General features: G+C 55.0%; 2 protein-coding genes and 1 long non-coding RNA gene across 3 annotated transcripts in view; 1 reads left to right on the forward strand and 2 right to left on the reverse strand.

Annotated features, from left to right (window-relative positions):
- LOC111944753 (uncharacterized) overlaps positions 1–21,722 on the forward strand; it is a 245,903-nt gene that overhangs the window by 121,091 nt on the left and 103,090 nt on the right.
- LOC147647215 (uncharacterized) lies at positions 420–1,393 on the reverse strand. The gene is made up of 3 exons (XR_015281649.1): positions 1,222–1,393; positions 818–965; positions 420–628 (listed from the first exon to the last, which is right to left on the reverse strand). It is a non-coding gene; the product is annotated as an uncharacterized LOC147647215 (long non-coding RNA).
- Positions 10,607–13,192, reverse strand: LOC147647216 (olfactory receptor 14J1-like). The gene is made up of 2 exons (XM_086872587.1): positions 13,003–13,192; positions 10,607–11,942 (listed from the first exon to the last, which is right to left on the reverse strand). The coding sequence occupies exons 1-2, from the start codon at positions 13,031–13,033 to the stop codon at positions 10,987–10,989; spliced, it is 987 nt and encodes a 328-aa protein (XP_086728713.1). The 5' UTR covers positions 13,034–13,192; the 3' UTR covers positions 10,607–10,986.

Here is a 21,722-nt window from a genome sequence, read left to right on the forward strand (position 1 = left end):
GTGAGGGAAGCCCATGCTTTCTCCCTTTCCCCCTGCACTGTCCCCCAAAATCACGGTGATCCCAAAGCAAAGCAGGGGAGTGGAGCAGCCCAAGCCCTTCCTTGCCTGCACAGCAAAGCAGCCGTGCTCAGGTTCTGGAGTCCCACCTGTGCTCCTGCCATGGGGGTTTGTTTGTGTCGGGCTGGCTGCCCCAGCCCCAGCCCGGGGCACGGTGGGTGCTGGGGGCTGTTGGCAGGGCCAGGATCCCACTCCCATTTCGTAACCACCCCAGCCCACGTCCCCAGCCCTGCCAAAAACCAGCTGGGCAGCCACTGAGGAATCAGTTGCATCTGCCCCAGCAAAGGGAAACCTTTGGTTCCCGGCCAATGCACAAATCTGGGAGCATCCCCCTGGGTCTGGACTTACCTGAAAATTCTCTGTGGAGCCTGGCTTTGAAGAAGGTGCCAGAATCAAAGTCCATCATCGCCAGCTCCCGCTGGCCAGGTGGAGGAAGAGGTTGTCATCCTTGCTGCTGTCCTCCATGTCTCCAGCAGCAGCAGCAGCAGCAGCCCCACCTGGTACAGCTTCTCCAGGGGCTCCTTCTTCCCTGGGGTGACACCAGGCTGTCAGGGTTCTGCCCAGGGCCCGGCTGTCAGTGAAGCAGGACAAGCAAAACCAGCTCAGATGGTGCCCACCAGTGCTGGGCAGAGCAGCTCAGCTCCAGCACAAGGGCTGTGTGTTCCCATTCCATGACCCCAGTGCAGTGACACAGGCAGGACAAAAAAGTCTGGGTTTCTTTGCTGCTGATTGCCAGGGCATGTGTGGAGCTGTAACTTACCAGGTCCCTGCATCACTGTTCCTGTGGCTCTCTCCCTTCTTCTAGGGCTGATGAATATCCTGCATCCAGGGATCACAGGAGAGGTCTTCTAATGAGGGCCTGTCCAAGGAGTTCAGGGATAAACACCACCTGATCAGAACTTGGCAGTCTGGGGAGAGAAACCACAAACCACTGGTCAGTTGGAGAAGGCTCCTGTCTGCTTTGCCCCACTATTCTCATGCCCAGGCCACGCTGGATGTGCTCAGAGCTGGGCCTAAACTTTCCCATCAATTCTTTGTTTTGGAGGAGAGCAGGAGAGCAGGACATGTGCCACCTCCTCAGCAGCTGCCAGAGCGGGATGCTCACGAGCCCGCTGCTGTCTCCCAACACTGGTGTTCCCCCCGTGCCCAGAGATGAGGATCCACCTTGGGAGAGCCGTTGTGGCAGCGGGAGCTGGCCCCATCTGATGTTCCTGCCCCTCCTGAAAGGGTGCTCCCCGCAGACCATCTCGTGCAGCAGGATGCCCAGGGACCAGACGGTCGCTGCCTCGCCATGGTACCAGCCGAAGTCGTTCCATTCCGGGGGGCTGTATGACGGTGTTCCTATGGAATATGGATGGAGCTCATCAGGGGGATGCTGCTGCTCCCAGAGCCTGGCCCCAGCATCCCTGGGCATGTGGGGGCTGCCCCAGTGGCCCACGGGGTGACCTGCTGCCCTCTCGCCAGCACCTGGGACTTGGGTACAAACCTGGGGTTGGAAAAGAAGCCACTGGTGCTGGAAGAGGGCAGCAGAAACCCTGGCAAGGCCTGACCATGACACACAAAGGGAAATACCCACTCCGTGCTGGGGAAAAACCACACCCACATCCTCCCTGCTGGCATTGCCCAAAAAATATCCTGAACCAAGGCAAACCAGGTGAGCAGAGCAGTCCAAGCCCATTCTCACCTGCACACCAAACCAGCTGGTGCACCAGTTCTGGCTCCCCCTCTCTTCTACTCCCACCCATGGGGGATTTTGTCAGGCTGGCTGCCCCAGCCCCAGCCCCAGTCCTGGGAGAATCCCTCCTGCCACACCCAGGTTGGGCCAGGAGATGCCAGGACCAGGATCACCACCCCTGTGTGGGCTCACCTGCAAATTGAGTGTAGGCTGTGTCCTGCAGGTAGGTGCCACAGCCGAAGTCAATCAGTTTTGCCTCGCCGGTGTCCAGGTCTACCAAGACGTTCTCAGGTTTGATATCTCGGTGCAGGACCCCGCAGCTGGTGCAGTGCCGCACGGCCGCCAGCACCTGCTGGAACAGCTCCCGCGCCTCTTCCTCGGACAGGAACCTCCGTGCCCGAATGAAACGCCGCAGGTCCTGACACCGCTCCGGGCGCTCCAGCACCATCACGATGGTGTTGGGGAGCTCAAACCATTCCAGCAGCTGCACCACACCGGGGAAGCCTGTGGACACCTTGTCCAGCAGCACTATCTCCAGGGGTGCGCTGGTGCCGTCGGGCTGCGGGAGGAGCACGGTGCCGTCAGTGGGGCTGAGGCCGTGCCAGGGCTCGGGGAGCCCTCAGCCAGCCCGGGATGCTCTGTGCCCTCCGCTGGCCCCACGCCCGCTCTCCCTGCAGGTGTCCTGGCGGCTCCCACCCTGCCGGGCCCCGGCTCATCCCCGCCCGGCACGGCCCGGCTTCTGCCGCTGGCCCCGCTCACTCACCAGCTCGCCCCAGTGCCGGACGCGGTTCCGTGGCACCTTTTTGATGGCCACCTGCAAGCCAAAGGGAACAGCGGATTCAGCTCACCGCCCACCGTGTCCAGCCCCATCCTCCTCCTCCGCCCCCTCCTCCTCCTCCGCCCGCCGCCGGCCCCTCTGCTCACCGGGAGTCCGTCCGAGAGCCGAGTGGCCGCAAAAACTCTGCCAAAGCCGCCGCGCCCCAGCAGTGACCCCACTCGGTAGCGCTGCTGCAGGGCCTGCTGCGCCTTCCCTGGGGAAGAGACGCGGCCGTCAGTGCTCGGCCCGGGGCCAGGAACGGCCCCCGAGCGCTCCCCGAGCTCCCCGGGCCGGGCACCCGCAGGCGTTCCCTCATTGGAACGCGACAGCGGCGGAGCTCGGGCCGGGGAAGCCGCAGCGGAGGCGGCGGCAGCGGCCGCACCGCCTGTGTCCTCCGCGGGCCCCGGGAGGAGCCGGGGCCGGGGCCGGGGCCGGGGCCGGGGCCGGGGCCGGGGACGGGGCCGGGGCCGGGGCCGGGGTCGGGGCCGGGGTCGGGGTCGGGCCAGGCGGAGCCAAAGGGCAGCGATGCCGCCCCAGCCCCTGGCACTGATGCCCGCCCAGCACAGCCAGAGCCAGGCGAAGAGGAGACCTCGGCGGGATGGGCGGAGACGGGGCCGGGGCCGGGGCCGGGGCCGGGGCCGGGGCCGGGGCCGGGGGCGGGCTGGGGGCATGGCCCGGGCGGGCAGGGGGAGAGGGAAACTGGAAGAGGAGGGGACGCTGGAAAAGGGAGACGGGGAGAAGATGAGGGACAGTGGGAGAGGGAGAAGAGAGAGAGAATTGATCAATTTTCTGCTTTCGCTGCTTCTGCTGCTGCCGCCGCTGCTGCTGCTGCCGCCGCTGCCGCTGCAGCTGAAGCCCCGGGGCCGTTTGTCCCCGTGTCCGTTTGTCCGTTGCCCGCTCGGCCCCGCCCCGAGCCCCGCGCTCCCCGGGCAGCCCCTGAGCCTGGCCAAACACGGCAACTTTGCCCTGCTGAGCCAAGAGCCAGAGTCTGGACTCCTGCACAGGGGCACAGCAATGCCCTTGGCTGCTGCTGTGCCTTGTCCCTGCTGAGGCTCAGACACCGTCTGAGCACATTCCCTGAATGCAGAATTTGTACCTGAGCCGAGCACTGCACTTGTGTCTCCAGCATTGCTTTCCAAGGAAAACAGGGCAAGGCAAACTGGCTATAGCTCAGGGTATTTTACAGGGTCTAAAACTTGCCAAGTCTCAGATCTTAGAGGTGAGAGCCATTTGGAATGAATGGGATGGAGAAACAGTGCAAGATGGAAAAGGGAAACATAAAAATAAAGAGAGAAAAATAGAGAAAAACATATTGTTCATTTCTTTGGATTTTATTTTCATTTCTTAAAAAAGCTGTTTCAATTTTCCCAGAATCTTCTCCCCAGTCCCGTCTGTTCTTTCCAAAAACCTGTCCTGGAGAACAAGGTGCAGCTCCTGTCACAAGATGTGCCCCCAGCTGCAGCTTCTCTTGGCTCCCCACACTCTGAGTGCAGCACAACTCTTGCAGCAAAGCAGGACAAATATTTGAAGGACTTGACAACTTGTTCTTTCTTTTCCTTGTGGACAAGGAGTTGTGCCATTGGTGAGGTTTTCATTGTTCCTCTTCTACCCAAAGAAAACATGATGGGCTACCAGGAATTGTTGGGGAATACAAGCCTGGCTGAATGTGGAGAAAGAATCTCCAGAGCCTGCAGCCAGCAGTGGAGAGCTCATCATTCCAACAGCCCCATGGACATCTGGAAAGTGATCTGGAACATGAAGATGGGCTGACAGAGGGAGTTTGTTTCTGTGTTCAGTTGAGATGATTCTACATCTCTTGCAGTGGGAGAAATCAAGAGAACAATCAGGTGATGATAAGCAGCAGAACATGATAAGCTGGAGCTCTCAGTGGGTGAGAGAAAGAATGTGAAAAGGAGAAATGCAGGGAATGACTTGGTGAACTTTGTGTGTAAGAAGGGTCATTTTTTCCTAATAATTCCCAGTTCATTCCCTTTGCTTTTATCCTTTTAACAAGGCCAATTGCATCTCAGATTCCCAATGAAATGAGAACCCTGAGCTTGTGGAGCTGCCTGAAAGGTGCCCTGTTCCTTTTTCTTCTGCTGCTCAGAAGAAACAATGAAGCGAGTTGGGAAGTTCTGGTTTTTCTTTCTCCTGGAGGATTTTTTCATTTGATTTGCCACTGCAGAGGCAATTTCTGTGATGGCCTCTGTCAGTTGATTCTATTTCAGCAGCAGCAGCAGCAACAGGGCTGTGTTTGAGCACTGCAAATGTGACCTGTGTGGCTTTAATTCCCCTCGACTTAGTGCTCAGGGACTTAGGAGCATCTTGATCTGTACTGATCATGATGCCTGAAACAAAAATCCTGAGTTCCCTGTGACAAAGCACAGTGGGTAGCACTGATTGAAAGAGGCAATTGCAGCTGTACTGCTAAAATTCAAGTGGCAAGCAGAAGAGGGGAAAGAGCAGCTGGGATCTACAATTGCCAAGGCCAAGGCACCAACAGCCTCCTGCTGTCACCTCAGGGTGAGTAAAACAGGGCTGAAAACAGCGCTGGATCCCGATCCTTTCTTCCTCTGAGGGCTGGCTGAGGGCAGCAGAGGCGGGCCCTGAGGAATCAGGGCTGTTTGTGGGGGATTGTTGCTGTAGTCCAGCATTGCCCTGGCAAAAGCCCTGGGAAGCCGAGGCAGGAGCAGGTGGGAAGGGCCGGCGCTGCTGCTGCTCCTGGCCGGGAGCCCCGGCCGGGCCGGGCCTGCGCCCGCTGCGCTGCGGCTGCTGCTGCTGCCAGAGCCGGGCGGGACTCGGGGACAGGGAATGGACACGGGGGGACAGCAAAGGCCTTGGGGGCTGCAGGGATGTTGGTGCTGGGGCCAGCGCCAGCACAGAGCTTCAGCCCGCAATGAACCCCGAGGGAAACGCTGGGGAAAGGCTCCATTCAGCCTTTCTTTACTCGGCGCTGTGAAGGGACCGAAATAAAAGGAGAGCGAGCAGGGCCCGACCCCTTCTCCTTTGGGAGGAGCCCCTGGGGCCATGAGGGGCTGTGAGCGGCCAAGAGATGTTCTATGGGGCCATGAGAGGTTCTATGGGGCCATGAGGGGTTGTGAGGGGCCATGAGGGGCTGTGAGGGGCCAAGAGATGTTCTATGGGGCCATGAGAGGTTCTATGGGGCCATGAGGGGCTGTGAGGGGAAATGAGGGGCTGTGAGAGGTTCTATGGGGCCATGAGAGGTTCTGTGGGGCCATGAGGGGCTGTGAGGGGCCATGAGGGGCTGTGAGGGGCCAAGAGATGTTCTATGGGGCCATGAGAGGTTCTATGGGGCCATGAGGGGCTGTGAGGGGCCATGAGGAGCCTCAGCCCTGGCAGGAGGGGTCCCACCATGTCCCCAGGGCAGAGCAGCCGTGAGGGGCCGCGAGTGCAGATGTGGCAGCAGAGCGGGCTTGGGGCACTTCTGGGAGGGGATGAGACCCTTCCCCAGCTCCAAACCACACTAAACCCAGCATTAAAAGGATTTTCCATCTTCAGAATCTACTGGCAACTTGGAAATGACCGTACAGTTTAATCCTGGTGGGAAAAGCAAGGGAATTTTCCCAGTGAGAGACATCCAGCCATTTTTATTCATGTCTAAGATTTAAAAGTCTTGACAGTGAAAAGTAATACTAATAAATAATAATAACAACAAGAACAAGTTTATTTCTTGAATAATAATTCTTCTGAATCCCAACAATCAGCTCAGAAACATGTTTTTGTTTGTAATAGATTAGTAGTAAAGAAATAAATTGAAATAGATTTCATTTGTAATTCAGACATGTTTCATCCTTTTCCCCATTTCTGGTCTCCTTTCTCCAGGGTCATTTCCTTTACTCACCCACTTTCTAATAGGTAGAAGGGAGTTAAGCACACTGGAAAAGACAACAGCTCCTGTTTCAAAGGGAAGCAGCCACCACTCCAGGGAACCTGAATTGCCCCCAGGCTCGTGTGTGCACTTGAAGGGTGAGCAGGTGTTGGGGACAGAGATCTCAAACTCCTTCTAAGGCTGTGAGAAACCCACAAGTGGCAAAGTATCATTGTGGGTCAGCTCCTGCTGAAATTCCATTCCCCCACACCCTCCAAATGGGCAGGCAGGGCTGGGCTCTGGCAGGGTTCAGTTTTGAGTGCCTTGTGCTCCCTGGCATGGAAGTGATCCTATGAACTCTGGTACTGATGGATTGTGGAATGGCTGCTGAAGGAGGAGGGGGAATCTCAGCAGACAGGAAAGTCTCTTCTTCTCCCTTCTCCCTGCAGAACCCCTCTCCAAAGAGAAATGCCTGTGCTGGGTTTCCATGGCACCCCTTCCCTCAGCCCAGTGTCTGAGCCACTGTGTGCTCTGCAGGAGCCAAAGCCAGAGGAGTCCCAATATCAGTCACCCCACGGTCCCCACACAGCAGGAGAAAGCACTGCTTGCAGTGGGGCTGCTGATCTGTGACCCGTCCTGGTTCCATCCACCCCACTCCTCTCAGCCTCAGGCACCAGAAGGATCCCAGGAAAGCCACAGTGCTCTACCAGATGCCAGGAGCACTCCCTGCTGTGGCCTCAGGGATGCTGGGTGACCTCGTGGATGAGGATCTGTGGCTGGTGATGGAATGTGTGGATGGAGGCCCTTGACAGGAGGTTGTTGGAGACACGTGTGGGGCTGAAGGAGAGATGGCAGCTGTCAGTGGGGAGGGCAGGGACCCCGCTTGTGAGTCCATTGCCTTGGACACCCTCAGCCACAAGATGTCCAAGGAGTCACACAAGGCTTTGGCACTCTCAGCCTTCTTTCCCCCAAGTTCCTGCTTTCTGTACATTGACAGTAGAGAACCTTCCTTGTTTCTAGAACTAGAACAAAGATCCCAGATGGAACAAGCCTTGCTGGTTTTAGTCAGAAGCATCAGTGACCAAAAGTTGTGTTTCCATTGGTTTGCTCACATCTTTGTTCCTTCTCAGTGTTCAGGCTGGGCTGTGGGGTATCCTCATTTGCTGCATTTTCTGAGCTCCTCTTGGATCCCTTGAGCAATAGGTTGTGCCCTCTGAGGATCCTTTGTGCTCCTTGGTGACCCAGGAGAACCTTGCAGGCGGTTTTGGGGGAGCTGCTGCTGTGATGTCACAGGAACGTTGCCGTGTCCTTGTGGTGTTCCCGTTGCTGTGGGGCACAGAGGCCTCAGTGTCAGAGCGGCTCTGGGCACCTGCTCATTGCCTGAGGATCCTCCTGCCCGAGGCATTCTCAGCAGCCAGCCCAGCCCCTGACGGGTGTCCTTCTGTCCTGGCAGGGGGACAGACAGTCTGCAGATGTGTGCAGCACAGCCAAAATGATCCAGCAAGTGGTTGCTGCAGTTTGCACTCTGCACTCTGTGGCTTCTTATGGGTATTTTTTAACCCACTGGGCCCCTAAGTCGAGGATTTCCCCAGGTGCACCATATGTGCCTTTGGGATTGCTGTGGGCTTCCTGTTCTTCCTTTGGAACGGAGTTGATTTTGAATGAAAATTGCAATTAAGATGCCATTTATTTGGGAAAGCTCCTGCCAACAACTTCTTTAAAAAGGGTTGTTTGTAGCCAGCAGGGTGTGCACAGCATTTGGAATGGAGCCTGGGGGGGTTCTGTTCCCCAAGAGGAGAGTCTGTGGCAGTGAACCCTGGCATTCCTCCCTCTGTTTGCTGATCCAGCCAAAAACTGGACACAGCCTTGTATTTTGTGCTGTTCTCTTGCTTGCTGTGTGATCCAAAAGACTGTGGCTCCAGGAGGGAAGTTGTGAAAGTAAAATGCTCTCTTGGCATTGACTTGTTGTGTGGGATTTTCCAGCAGAGGCAGCTTTTTCTCCTAACAGCATCTGGTTCAGGTGAAGGTCACCTCACACATGGATACTGGGAAGCTCCTTCTTCAGTGAGCAGGAAAGGAACCTTTGGTGTTCAGAGATCCCAGCTGTTCCCTTTCAACACCATCATGAGCCCAGTAAGCTCCAGTATGATCCTTGTCACAAGGCAGCACTCCCAGGATGGTCCCAGTTGCCTCTGGCTAGATCAACCCAGTCAGTCCCAGTATGATGCCATTGGCTCCCAGCATGCTCCCAGTTGCTCCCAGTCACCCCCAGTATGGGGGATGATGTGCATGGTGTGTTCCCAGTCATTCTCAGATACTCCCAGTATGAGTCCAGTCACTCCCAGTATGATCCAAAATTGGATTGCTGGGAGTCCTCATGGAATCCTGGAGACCATTGTGACACTCCAGGGCCCCATGGAACCGTGGTGACACCAGGTTGGCTGGGAGTGTTGATGTGCTGCAGGGTAGGAGGGCTCTGCACAGGGAGCTGGACAGGCTGGATCCAGGGCCCAAACCCAACAAGGTGAGGTTTAACAAGTCCAAGTGCCAGGTCCTGCACTTTGGCCATAACAACCCCTGCAGTGCTCCAGGCTGGGGACAGAGTGGCTGGACAGCAGCCAGGCAGAAATGGAGCTGGGGCACTGATGGACAGCAGGCTGGGCATGAGCCAGCAGCGTGCCCAGGTGGCCAAGGAGGCCAATGGCTCCTGGCCTGGATCAGGAGCAGTGTGGCCAGCAGGAGCAGGGCAGGGATTCCTCCCCTCTACTCTGCACTGGTTGGGCAGCACCTCGAGTGCTGTGTCCATTTCTGGGCCCCCAGTTTAGGAAGGCCATGGAGGGGCTGGAGCGTGTCCAGAGAAGGGCAACAAGGCTGGTGAGGGGTCTGGAGCACAAGTCCTGTGAGGAGCAGCTGAGGGAGATGGAGTTATTTATCCTGGAGGCTCAGAGAAGACAAGGTGTGTCAGTGTACAATTCGGACTTGATGATCTCCAAGGTCTTTTCCAACCTTGCTGATTCTTTGATTCTCTCAAACCACCCTTGCAGCAGGTGCAGGATGAACCCTGGGCCTCCTCTTCAGAAGGTGCAGCAGCCCAGGTCCCTCAGCTTCTCCACACAGGTCCCAAAGCCCATCCTGTCAGTCCTGCAGAGCCTCTCCAGCTCCTCCTCCTTGCCCAGAACAGGGAGCCCCAGAGCCAGACACAGCAGCCCAGATGTGCCCCCCTGGCCTGTGCTGCCTCTGGCAAGGGAGCAGCACGAGGCCCTGCAGGACCCTGCAGACAATTCCTGAAGCACTTGTAGGATGATCCTGCTCCCCAGGGATGTTCCCGCAGTGCCAGCTCAGGAGCTGAAATGGGGAGTGGGGCCAGAAAGGAAAGGGCAAACAGGGATGGGCTGTTAGCAGGGGAGGGAACAGGAGTGGGCAACAGAAAGATATCTGGAGTGGGAAGAGGAAAGAAAGCAAAGGGGAAGCAAAGGAAATGCTCAGGGCAGTTTGGGGGTGGCTGCCAGGCAGCCCTGGCTCTGAGCAACAACGTCTGCAGTGGGACATGAAACTCACAGCTCATGGGAACAAACTTTCTGTGTGACTTCAGAGGCCACGACAAACCTGAGTGGTTTCCCTCCCATCCCCCAGCCCTTCCTGGCCCCAGGGGCTGATGGCATTTGTGCTCCCTCAGGTTCATCTCCCCACAGCAGCACCATGGGGGTGCTGATGCCTGCTCTGGGCAGTGCAAACAGGGGCTCCTGAGCCAGTGCTGCCGTGTCTGTGCCTGCAAGGATGCGGCACCTCTCTGAGCTGGGGGAGAGGCCAGGGCTGCACAGGGGGGATGTTGTTGGCAGCTCCATGAGGACGCTCTGGGACGCTGCCCTGGGGTGTCCAGCGCAGTGGGGATGGATCAGCCCCTGCTCTGCTGCTCCTTCCCATCTCCCCCAGGGACCTTGCAGAGCCCCAGCCATGCTGTTTGCCCCCAGCCTGCCCACGGCCAGCCTGGGGCTGCTCACGGGGGTTTTCTGTGCTGAGCTTTGGCCTGGCCGTGTTCTTGAGAGAGCCTGGGCAAGGAGCCTGGAGCCCCCAGGCCCTGCCCTGAGGCGTCAGCGCTGCCCCAGCAGTGCCCATGGCCTGTCCCTGCTGCAGCCCCGGCACTGCCACCCCCAGGGCTGTGCCCGGCCCCGAGAGCACTCAGGCCCTGCAGCAACACCAGGGCCAGGAGGGCAGCGGGGCAGTGGCACGGGAGCAGCACTGGCAACACCAAGTGCTGCTGCTCCTGGGCACAGCTGCTGTGCCAGCACTGATCTGCCCCCAGCTCTGCACACAGACACTGCTGCTGCAGCTCCAGAGAAGGGAACAAAAGGGGCATCTCTGGAGAAAACCTTGCTGGGAGATCCTTTCGTTCATTGAAAGCCACCAAGACCTCAGCTCCTTATTGACATAGTGTGTGGGCACAGGGAAGGTGAAGAGAAACAAAATGAGAAATGGCACAAACAATGACATTTCTTTGTGGACAATATTGAAAAGTAAAACAAAGAAAAAGAACCTCCAAAATGAAACCAACAATAAGTATCAAAGATTACTTTTATTACAAGTGATTTGCAGAAAGTGGCCAACAGTTTAATGTTTCTGAAATGATCCAGTCATCATTCTCCACACTGCAGCCTTGAGCTCCTGGTTCCTCAGGCTGTAGATGAGGGGGTTCAGGGCTGGAGGCACCACTGAGTACAGAACTGACAGTGCGAGATCCAGGGATGGGGAGGAGATGGAGGGGGGCTTCAGGTGAGCAAATGCTGCAGTGCTGAGGAACAGGGAGACCACAGCCAGGTGAGGGAGGCAGGTGGAAAAGGCTTTGTGCCGTCCCTGCTCAGAGGGGATCCTCAACACAGCCCTGAAGATCTGCACATAGGAGAAAACAATGAACACAAAACAGCCAAATACCAAACAGGCACTGACTGCAATGAGCCCAAGTTCTCTAGTGTAGGAATTGGAGCAGGAGAGCTTGAGGATCTGAGGGATTTCGCAGAAGAACTGGCCCAGGGCATTGCCATGGCACAGGGGCAGGGAAAATGTATTGGCTGTGTGCAGCAGTGAATAGAGAAAGGCACTGGCCCAGGCAGCTGCTGCCATGTGGGCACAAGCTCTGCTGCCCAGGAGGGTCCCGTAGTGCAGGGGTTTGCAGATGGACACGTAGCGGTCGTAGCACATGATGGTCAGGAGGAAATACTCTGTTGTGGCATAGAAAACAAAAAAAAAGACTTGTGCAGTACATCCTGTGTAGGAGATGTGTCTGGTGTCCCAGAGGGAATTGTGCATGGCTTTGGGCACAGTGGTGCAGATGGAGCCCAGGTCAGTGAGGGCCAGGTTGAGCAGGAAGAAGAACATGGGGCTGTGCAGGTGGTGGCTGCAGGCTACGGCGCTGATGATGAGGCCGTTGCCCAGGAGGGCAGCCAGGGAGATGCCCAGGAAGAGGCAGAAGTGCAGGAGCTGCAGCTGCCGCGTGTCTGCCAATGCCAGCAGGAGGAAGTGGCTGATGGAGCTGCTGTTGGACATTTGCTGTGGCTGCACATGGGGACCTGTTCATGAAGAAAAAGAGCAGTGACAAATCAGGAGAGACTGGGACTCACCCACCCTTGTTCCTGCTCTGGGAAAACCTTCACCCAGGTCCCTGCCTGAGCTCCAGCTGTGCTGTCTGAGTGTGCCAGGAGCAGCCAGGCCTGTGCCTGGGGGCTCTCCAGGAGCCATCCCTGCCCTGCTGCCCTGGGTTTGTGGCCATGCAGGAGAGGGACAAGGCTGGAAATTCAGGATTTGTCAAGGGCATCACTCGTAATGCAGGAAGGCTTGTTGCCATCTGCACACACTTCTAAAGTATAGCAGGAGTTGGTTTTACAAATTGTTTTCCTACCCACAAACCATTCCTGATTCTCTGAGGTCAGAAATCCCCAGCATTTCAGCTGCACTCAGAGTTTGCCACCGAGAGATGTGAGAGGCAAAGGATTCCCTGTGGCTTAGGGAAGGTGAGGGGCTGGATGGGCTTGTTCCCAACTGCCCTGGGTTTGCACCTTTGGCTGGAATCAGAGCACAATCACACTCCTCTGTCACCCTGGCATAAACCAGACCCTGCCCAGAGCAGAGGGATCCCTGAATGTCTCACCCTCTCTAAAGGTCTCTGGGCAAGGGCTCAGCACCCTCCTCTGCCAAGGACACTCACGGCTCCCTTGGCAGAGCCAACAGCATTTCCTCAGCTGTGGCATCTCTGCCCTTCCCCGTGGGACATTCAGGGAACTCTGAGAGGCTCTGGCACAGATTTGCAGCCAGGAGGGCAGCTCAGAGCTTGGAAGGACACAGCAAGGAGATCCCCAGGTGTGCCCATGATGGGATCTCAGGGAGGGGGCTCAGCTCATTCCCCTTTGCCATGGACTGCTTTGCCCACAGCCCCACAGGTCACAGGGAAGCTGGGACACCCCATTCCCATGGACACACCTGCCTGGCAGCAATCCCAAGGGCAGGGCCTGACTCAGCTGCTGCAGATGCCAGAGCCTCCCTGAGAGCCCCAGATACCAATGACAATATCAGAGCAGTGCATTTAGGCTGTTTAGGAGCCTCCCAGCAGAGAGACTGAGCACCCAAACTTACAATTCTGGCATCTCTGTAAATGTTCAAACATTACTTTGCTGATCCTGGTGTGTCCCCTTCAACTCAGAATGTTCTGTGATTCTGGGATTACAATTCCTCTTCTGCTTCTCTCATCCCCCTGTTGTCTATAATCAAAAGAGAAAAAGAACTCCTTGCAACAGTGTTAGAACAGTAAAGTAAAAAACGCCTTTATTGGAAACTTCCAGGTGTCCCATTGGAGATGGGACACACCCGGCCCCCTTATTTCAACAATTTATTAAGGTTGATTAATTAGGATATTTAACAGAAACATTCAATAGGAGATTCAGCTGCCCCAGTTACACACCCCTGAGTCAACCCATTGGAATAGGTCCAAGGGTTTCTTTGCCCCACTTTTTGTTATGACTGCTCACATTCTGGTTACAAAACAAAATGTTCTTCTTGTAGCTCCTCTTTCTGATGATAAGACAATACAGTATTTCAGAAATGTATTTAGAAGGTCAGATAATTATTCTAAATTCTAAGAGAAAGTTTAGGAAACATGCTAGAGTTAATTAAGGATAATAGTTATATAAGTATGTACTAATAATTTAATAGAGTTAATTAAAGATTATAATTTTATAACTATATAATAATAGTTTACGGATCTAAAAATGTATTAAAAGTTTATAAAAAGCAAAAATCTTTTTGTCATCATCCCAGCTTTCCCACCCTGCTTAAAGCAAGAAATTGAAAACAGTCTCAGGAAAGCTCCTGATCTTTACAGCAATTCCAGTCTCACCTTCTTTTGGGAAGTGTCCTCCAGAGCTGTGCCCAGGCAGGTCTGGAGCTGGGAGCAGCCCTGCCCCACACAGCCCCTCTCAGCAGCAGCCCCTGCCCTGCTCAGGGTGGCTCCTTCCCCCCACAGCTTCTCCCCAGCGCTGGGAGCAGCTCCCCGGGCCGGCTGAGAGCTGTCCCTGGCAGGCAGCAGAGTCCCTGCCCCAGCACAGCGCCCTGGGCTGCAGGACCCTGCTCTGCAGGACAGCCCTGGGCACCCCTGGCTGCTCTGCACAAGGGACAGGCAGAGAATGTACTCACAGAGTCTGTAGGCACTGGCATGTTCCAGCTTTAGGAGATGCCTCCAGGAGCTGCAGCTGCATTGTCCTGCAGCCAGAGGCTTCCTGTGCCAAGGGCTGGCAGGGATTCTGCCCCAGGCACTTCCCAGCACCTTCCCAGCCCTGACTGATTGAAGCTCTCTGTGCCTCTGGGCTGTGCCCGGGGTGGCTGCAGGCAGTGCCCCAGCCCTGCTGGGCTGGCAGAAGAGCTGCTCAGCAAGAGAAATGTGCTTTTGAAGCTCTTCTTGGTTTCCAGGAGCTGCCTCTGTGCCAGGAGCCCGGCCCAGCTCAGCAGCACAGACACAGCAGCAGGACTTTAATGAGCCTCTTGGGGCTTTGTGCTGAGGCCCTGAACATCAGTCCCTGACAGGGAGGGGAAGAAAGCTCTCAAGAACTCCAAGTTAGAATCCAACCCCAAAGTTTCTTTCACTTTTAATGGGTCCCACTGAGGGACGTGACTGAGAAAGTGTCCCCAGGCCCCAGGCAGAGCAGAGAACTGGAGGCACTGATGACAGCTGGGGACAAAGAGAAGCCAAGGCTTGGTGCCCTGGGCCACAGCAGCCAATGCTGTGCCAGCAAGGGCTGTGAGGAGACACCTTGTCCTGAGGCCCTGGGGCCTCCTGGCACAGCCCCAGCAAGGCTGGCCACTGTCACCCCCTTGGCCTGCCCTCAGCATCCCCCCTAGCCCACATGCCAGTGGCCTCAGGGATCTGCTGGAAGGAGTCCCTGGGGAGCCTTGCTCAGGAATGGCCCTGGGGGCTCCTTCATGCTCCCAGGGACTGCAGCTTTTTCAAAGGACTTTGGCTTTTGCTTTGGAGTCTCTGAGAGCTTTGTGCAATCCTGGCCTCCAATTATCTGCTGTAATTAGTCCCTTGAGAGCCTTTGTCAGTAACAACACTCAGTGGGGCTCATTAATGCTTCAAGGTACTTCAGGTTCTTAAGGTACTTTCCTTTTTCCTTCCCACCCTGAGTCTCTGAGAAGTTTGTGCAATCCTGGCCCCAATTATCTGCTTTAACGAGTCCCTTGGGAGCTTTGCATTGACACTCAGTGGGGCTCATCAATACTTTGAGATACTCAGGGCTTTTTCAGCTACTTTGGATTTTCCTTTCCACACTGAGTCTCTGGGAGGTTTTTGTGCAATCCTGGCCTCCAGTTCTCTCCTCCAAGGAGTCCATGAGGAGCCTGTGTTGGGGATGGACCTCAGTGGCACCCATTAATGCCTGGAGACACTTTGGGTGTTTCCTCTGACTTGGACTCCTGGAAAGGTTTGTGCAATCTCCTCTCAGGCCCTGAGGTTCAAGGGCTCAGCTCCAAATGCACCACAGGGCTCATTAGGATCAAGCAAGTCCTAACAAACCATGGCTGTGCCTTGATTTCCCTCTGGTCTGGTGCAATTCTTAGGAAAGTTTCCTACAATAGTTATGGAGAAATAGTTCAAAGAGCTTCTAGGAAATATGTATTCCTATTTTAAAGGTGTCTTTTTTTCCTGTTCTCTTTAGAGCAGAGGTGACTGCAGCATTCAGTGATGGATATTGATCCAGGGTCTCTCCTAAGGAGGTGTGGCCAGGTCAGAGAAGCTGTGCCTTGAGGTCTGACCCAGTGGGGACAACCTTGCTCCACATTCCCCAGCCCCATCCTGTCTCTCCTCACTCTCCTGGGACCTGCTTTGCTCACAGAACTGGCTGCACTCAGGCAAAGAGGGGTTTTCCTTCTTTGATTTTAGCAATCTAAAACTGCTGAGTTTCCCCATGGAAAACAGACACCCTCCTCAAGTGTGTGCCAAGCCCAAGGTGCCACCAAGGAGGTTCCCCTTCCCCAAGGCAGAGCCACACAAGGAATGTTTCAGACACACAGGGAGTTCTACAATAAACACAACCCCAGAGTTGGCTGAAGGCAGAATTAGAGCAGCTGCTGAAGGACAGACAAGCTTTGAACTCCTTGCAGCTGAAAGCACCAAGTGGGTTGTTGGGAGGTGTGTGAGTGAGGCAAGAGTGAGGGAAGGGAAATGCAGAGAGCCCTGGAAGTGTTTCTGTGCAGACAGGCTGCTGCAAGGGCAGGGTTGGAGTTCTCTGGGGGGAACTGTGAAGGAGGTCGGGGCAGAGTGACCTCCCCAGTGACCTCGAGATGTCACACAGCCACCTGGGATGTCACAGCCCACTCAGTGGTGTCACACAACCTGCTCTGGGATGTCACACCACATTTCTGTGATGTCACATCTCTTCCTATATGCCACAAAACCACCTCGTGATATCACATATCCTCCTGTGATATCACACAGGAACATTTGATGTCATAGTTCACTCTGTGATGTCACAGTCAGTATTGTGATGTCATACAACCTGTCCTGAGATGTCACATGGCTCTTCTATGATGTCACTGCCCACTTTAGGATTTCATATCACCACCATGTGGTGTCACAGTCTGCTCAGTGATGTCACAACCCTCTCTGTGATATTCTTTACATAACCTCTAGTGTCATAGTCCTCTCTCTGATATCACCACCCACTAAGTGATATCACCCAGCCCACATTGTGATGTCATGCAGCCACACTACAATGTCACAACCTGCACTGTGATGTCACAGATCTCCTCTATGATACCGTAGCTGCTCAGTGACCTCACACAACAAACTCTGTGATGTCACAGTCCCATCTGTGACCTCACACAGCCCACTCGGAGCTGTCACACAGCCCCTTTCTGACATCACAGCTGCTCTGGGGCTCCAGGACACAGCCACAGAGGTGCTGCTGTGACACAGCCCCCTCTGGCACATCCCACAGCCCCTGCCAGTGCTGAGCCCCTGGCAGCTCTGTCTGGGCCTGCTCTCTGTGTCCCTGAGCTGCCCTGGCAGGGCCCCAGCCCTGCTGGGCTGTGCTCAGGAGCTGCTCCTGGCCAGAGCTGTCTCCCTGCTGTGGTCTGTTCCCATGGCAACATCTGCCCCATTGTTATGGTCTGTTTCCATGACAACCATCACAGGCCCTGTTGCTATGGTCAGTCCCTTGGCAGCTCCATGGAGACCCCATGCCAGGGGTGGTTGCCATGGACACCAGCTCAGGCCTGGAGCCAGAGTCCGTTGCCATGGCAACCATTTGCAGTCCCATCCCCAGGCTCATGGGATCCCAGAGCCACAGAATTGGCTGAGTTGGGAGGGACCCATGGGGATCCTCCAGTCCAACTGCTGGCCCTGCACAGGACACCCCAACAATCCCAGCCTGGGCCTGGCAGCGCTGGCCAAACGCTGCTGGAGCTCAGCCAGCCCTGGAGCTGGGAGCCTTCCCTGGGGAGCCTGTTCAGTGCCCCAGCAGCCTCGCGGGAAAAACCTTTTCCTCACATCCAGCCTAAACCTGCCCGCCTCAGCTCCAGCCGCTCCCTCCACTCCTGGCCCTGGGCACCAGAGGGAAGAGGTTCCCGCAGCCCCCAGCCAGGGACCCGCTCCCAAGGCTGCTGCCATGGCAATCAGGCCTGGCACCAGCTGGGATGCTCGGTTTCCATGGCCTGGGCTTCAGGAATGGCATTCCCCAATTTCCTGCTCCTGCTGAAACCACGCTGCTGCTCGCTTCCCTCCCACCTCCCATGGAAAGCAAAAAAGGCAAAGATCCCAGGCTGGGAAAAGAACAATTTATTGAGAACAGCAACGAGATAAGGCAAAAACAGGAACAGAAACAATTTTGGTAACAGAAAGGATAAGACAAACCATTCACAGGGAAAACTAAAATACCACCAACTGACTCTTCCTGGCCATGTATTTCCTCCTGCCAAGAAAGGACACTCTTCTCCTCTGGTGAGAGAGAGGGAGTCCTTTTCCCACCCCTGGCAATGACCTGAGATGGGATTGAATATAATGGACCATGATCACAGTCTCACAGTCTTTGATCCCACATCATGACATTGCCATGGGCAGGAAAAGGTACAGGTGTCTTCCCAGCATGGATCCCAGGGAACATGGATCACCAGGTCTCTTCCCAATGTGGATCCTCCATGGGCGGATGAAGCTGGAGCAGTGCACAAAGCTCTTCCTGTATTTTGAGGCACTTGCAGGGCTTCCCTTACCGGTGCCTCCGTTGGTGTCTGCCAAAGTTAGACCTGTCTGAGAAGCTCTTCCCACACTGGGGACACTTGTAAGGCCTCTCCCCAGTGTGGATGTGTTTGTGGGTATTGAGGTTGGATCTGTGGCTGAAGCTCTTCCCACATTCCCCACACTCGTAGGGCCTCTCCCCAGTGTGGATGCGCCGGTGCCTGATGAGGTTGGAGTTTTGCTTGAAGCCCTCCCCACAGTCAGGGCAGCGGAAGGGCCTCTCATCCGTGTGAATTCGCTGGTGCAGGACAAGATTGGAGCTGCTGTGAAACCTCTTCCCACACTCAGAACACTCGTAGGGCCTCTCCCCAGTGTGGATGCGCTGGTGGATGATGAGGTGGGAGCTGCAGCTGAAGCCCTTCCCACATTCCTCACACTCGTAGGCCCATTCCCCAGTGTGGATCATCTGGTGGCGGATCAGGGTTTTCCTCTGTCTGAAGCTCTTCCCACACTCCAAGCACTTGTAGCGCTTCTCCCCATTCTGAAGCTGCTCATGGAGCACCAGCTCAGAGCCCCGGCTGGATCTCCACAGGGTGGGTCTTTCCTCCTCAGAGCACCCTGGGCTGGGTTTGGAGCCCCTCCTCCTGCGGGACCTCTGGGGATTTTCCTCCCTGTTGGAGTCCTGCACCGTGGAGCCACTCAAAACGTCCTCTTCCATGAGGTTCTGCCGTGGGGATTTGTCCTCCCTGGTCTCCATCCTCAGCTCCTTGTCTGGGGGAGGAAGGACAAGGAGAGGATGGGATTTGCCTCCGTGCCAGAGGGAAGGGGAAGGAGATCCCCCCAGTGCGTCCCCGGCAGGACGGCATCGGCAGCGGGATTGTCCTGCAGCCGGGGGCCATGCTGGGCTGGGAGATGGAGCAGGAGAGAGGGGGAAAGGGGCACTGACTTCCTCCTTACCTGCCTGGGTGTCCCATGGCATCTTCCTCTTCCTCACAGCCTGCTTCTCCATCCAGCCAAGGTTTGGGATTGGAAACTCCTGGTTTGAGAAAAAACAAGGAATGAGCACATTGAGTTTGATGGTCCCTCTTACCAAGCCCATCTCTAGAAGTCACCTGGGCCTCTGACGTGACTTTGTTTGAAAGGAGTTTGCTAAGGAAGGCAGAAACCTGCACTGAAATGCATAAAAAATGTAAGCATCCCATCCCCTCCGAATTATTATAATCTTGAAACCAAAGTGCTCTCAGGTAACAATATGGGAAAAGGAATATAAGTTCTTTACTAAAGAAAGGAAAATGAAAATGCAGCAGTACAAAAAAAAAAAAAAACAAAAAAAAACACAACAAAAAGCAACGCACCAACAGAGTCAGGACCTTACACCCTGTTGGTCAGGGTGCTGGTAGCAGTTTGATTAAATGGTGGCTGCAGTGCTCCAGGAGTGACAGATGTGGTTCTGTTGAAGCAATGATCCCATAGGATATTGTAGCTTACCTCAGAAGTTCTGGCGCTGTAGATGGGTCTGGTCTCTCCTCTGGGAATCCAGTGGAGAAAGACTGCCTCTGGTGCTCTGATTCTCAGATTATATCCATGCAGGAATGCTTGGCTCCTCCCCCTGGGTGCAGCATCTCACAATGGGATGATGTCATTTTATCAGTCCTGCAGTGAGACTCAATGGCCCATTAACAGAAGATATCCCCCTGGAGGAAGGATGGGTGGTGGAAGAGATAAAGAACACTGCCCCACCTGGTTTTAACAGCTGGCCCATTAACAGAAGATATCCCCCAGTTATGAGGGATGGGTGATGAAAGAGATAAAGAAAACTGCTCTACCAGGTTTTAACAGATGGTGATAGAAAACATACTTTTGGTTACATCTTGAATTGCAGCCCAGGACATGTGGTCCATAAAAATTTTACACCACCAAAATTCAGCCCTGAAAATTCCTCCCAGGAGTTCTCCATCTCTGTTCTCTCCCCTTTGGTGTTCAGGGTTTCCCCCCTGTCCCAGCTGCTGGGGGTCTCGTGTGTATGGGGGTCCCACGTCTACTAGGTTCCTGCCATGTCCAGTCTGCTGGGAGTACCAGGAATCTGAAAAGTTCCCCCTGTTTCCATCTCCCCACTTAGGGATGCTGGAACACCCCAGTATCCCCCCAACGGGAATTTTCCACTCAGCTTTGGAGTTCTTCATTCTTCAAAGATCCGCCTCAAAAAACCCAACCCCTCAGGATGTCTCGGCTGAGCTCCCCCTCCCCGGTCACCTGTGGCATTGGGGTGATGATCCCACAGGTGGAGAGCTGTGAATTCAGGGAGTGCTTGACCTCGTGATTCTTTCTCCTTTCTCTGATCTTCCTTTGTCCCTCCTTCAGGCTGAAGAAGCTGCTCAAGGAGTCAGAAGCAAAACTCCAAGTCCCTTGGAGCTTCAATCAGCCCCACTGAGGGCAGGGACTGCCAAAGGCTCCCCAGGGACTGGTGAGAGCAGATCCTGGAGGCCAGGATTGCTGGGAGCCAAAGGCTCTGAGCAGGGAACTGCAATGCTGAGCAAGCCCTGTCTGGGTTGGAGGAAGCAGAAAGGCCAAGCCCTGAGCCCAGGCCTGGCCCAGCAGGGCCTGTCCCTCACGGGTGGCACGGGGCTCTTTGTGGGGCAGTGGGATGTGAGGGGCAGCAAGGACAAATGCCATAAACCTGTGTGACACTCAGATCCTTATGGAAACATTGGTCAGTGTGACACCATGGGAAGTTGTGGAACCAAGGGGATCGTTGTGGCACTCTTGGGCCCATGGAACCAAGGGACCAGTGGGACACTCTGGGTCCTTATGGAAACAAGAGGCCACTGTGAGCCTGCGGGGCTGTAACACCCCAGAACACTTCAATGCTGGTGGTAACCAAAGGTTCCTCTGCTTGAGTTTGGTGCACAGGAGAAACAACAACCAGATCTTCTCAGCATGGACAGATGCAAAGAATATTCTTGGTAGGAAGGGACCCACAAGGACCATCAAGTCCAGCTCTTAAGTGAATGGCCCCACAAGGACTGAACCCACAACCTCAGTAATACTGGCACCATGCTCTGACCAACTGAGCTAAGAGGTCAAAATGACACAAAATTTAACTGGCAAAATATAGACAATCAAGGAATTTTGGCAAAGAGTTTAATACAACATCCAACTGAACATAAAACTCCTACCAAAACATTAACTTTGCAAATTTAGCTCATTTAACCTAAAAAGTGTTAACCCTTAAGATTTTGGGTAACATTAATATATCCAAAAATATTCCAGGTACGTAGGATAGGAAGGAGAAGAAAAGGAGACCAGAAACATGTAAGATCGACAGAAAAACACTTCCAGGATGATCCCAGTCACTCCCACTACAATCTCAGTCACTCCCAGTATTTGCTGTTGCACCCAGCCACCCCCAGTATGGTTCCATTCACTCCCAGATCCTCCCAGCATGATTCCAGTCATGGCCAGAGTGATTCCCTGTCACTCCCAGGATAGGCCCAGTTGCTCCCAGTCACCTCCAGCATGATTCCAGTCACAGCCAGCACCTTTTCAGTCACTCACATTATGATACCAGTTAGTTCCACTTGGATCCCAGTATAATCCCAGCATGGGCACAGCTGCTCCCAGGATTATCCAG

The sequence above is a fragment of the Cyanistes caeruleus genome, unplaced genomic scaffold (assembly GCF_971803275.1).
Source record: "Cyanistes caeruleus unplaced genomic scaffold, bCyaCae1.hap1.1 HAP1_SCAFFOLD_65, whole genome shotgun sequence".
NCBI lineage: Eukaryota > Metazoa > Chordata > Aves > Passeriformes > Paridae > Cyanistes > Cyanistes caeruleus.

Excerpts from the sequence above, each read along its gene's own strand:
- LOC147647216 (XM_086872587.1), bottom strand. The coding sequence starts at position 13,033 with ATGTTTGAACATTTACAGAGATGCCAGAATT. Across the intron at positions 11,943-13,002 it reads TTTACAGAGATGCCAGAATT|GTCCCCATGTGCAGCCACAG; the intron begins GTAAGTTTGGGT and ends CTTCATGAACAG.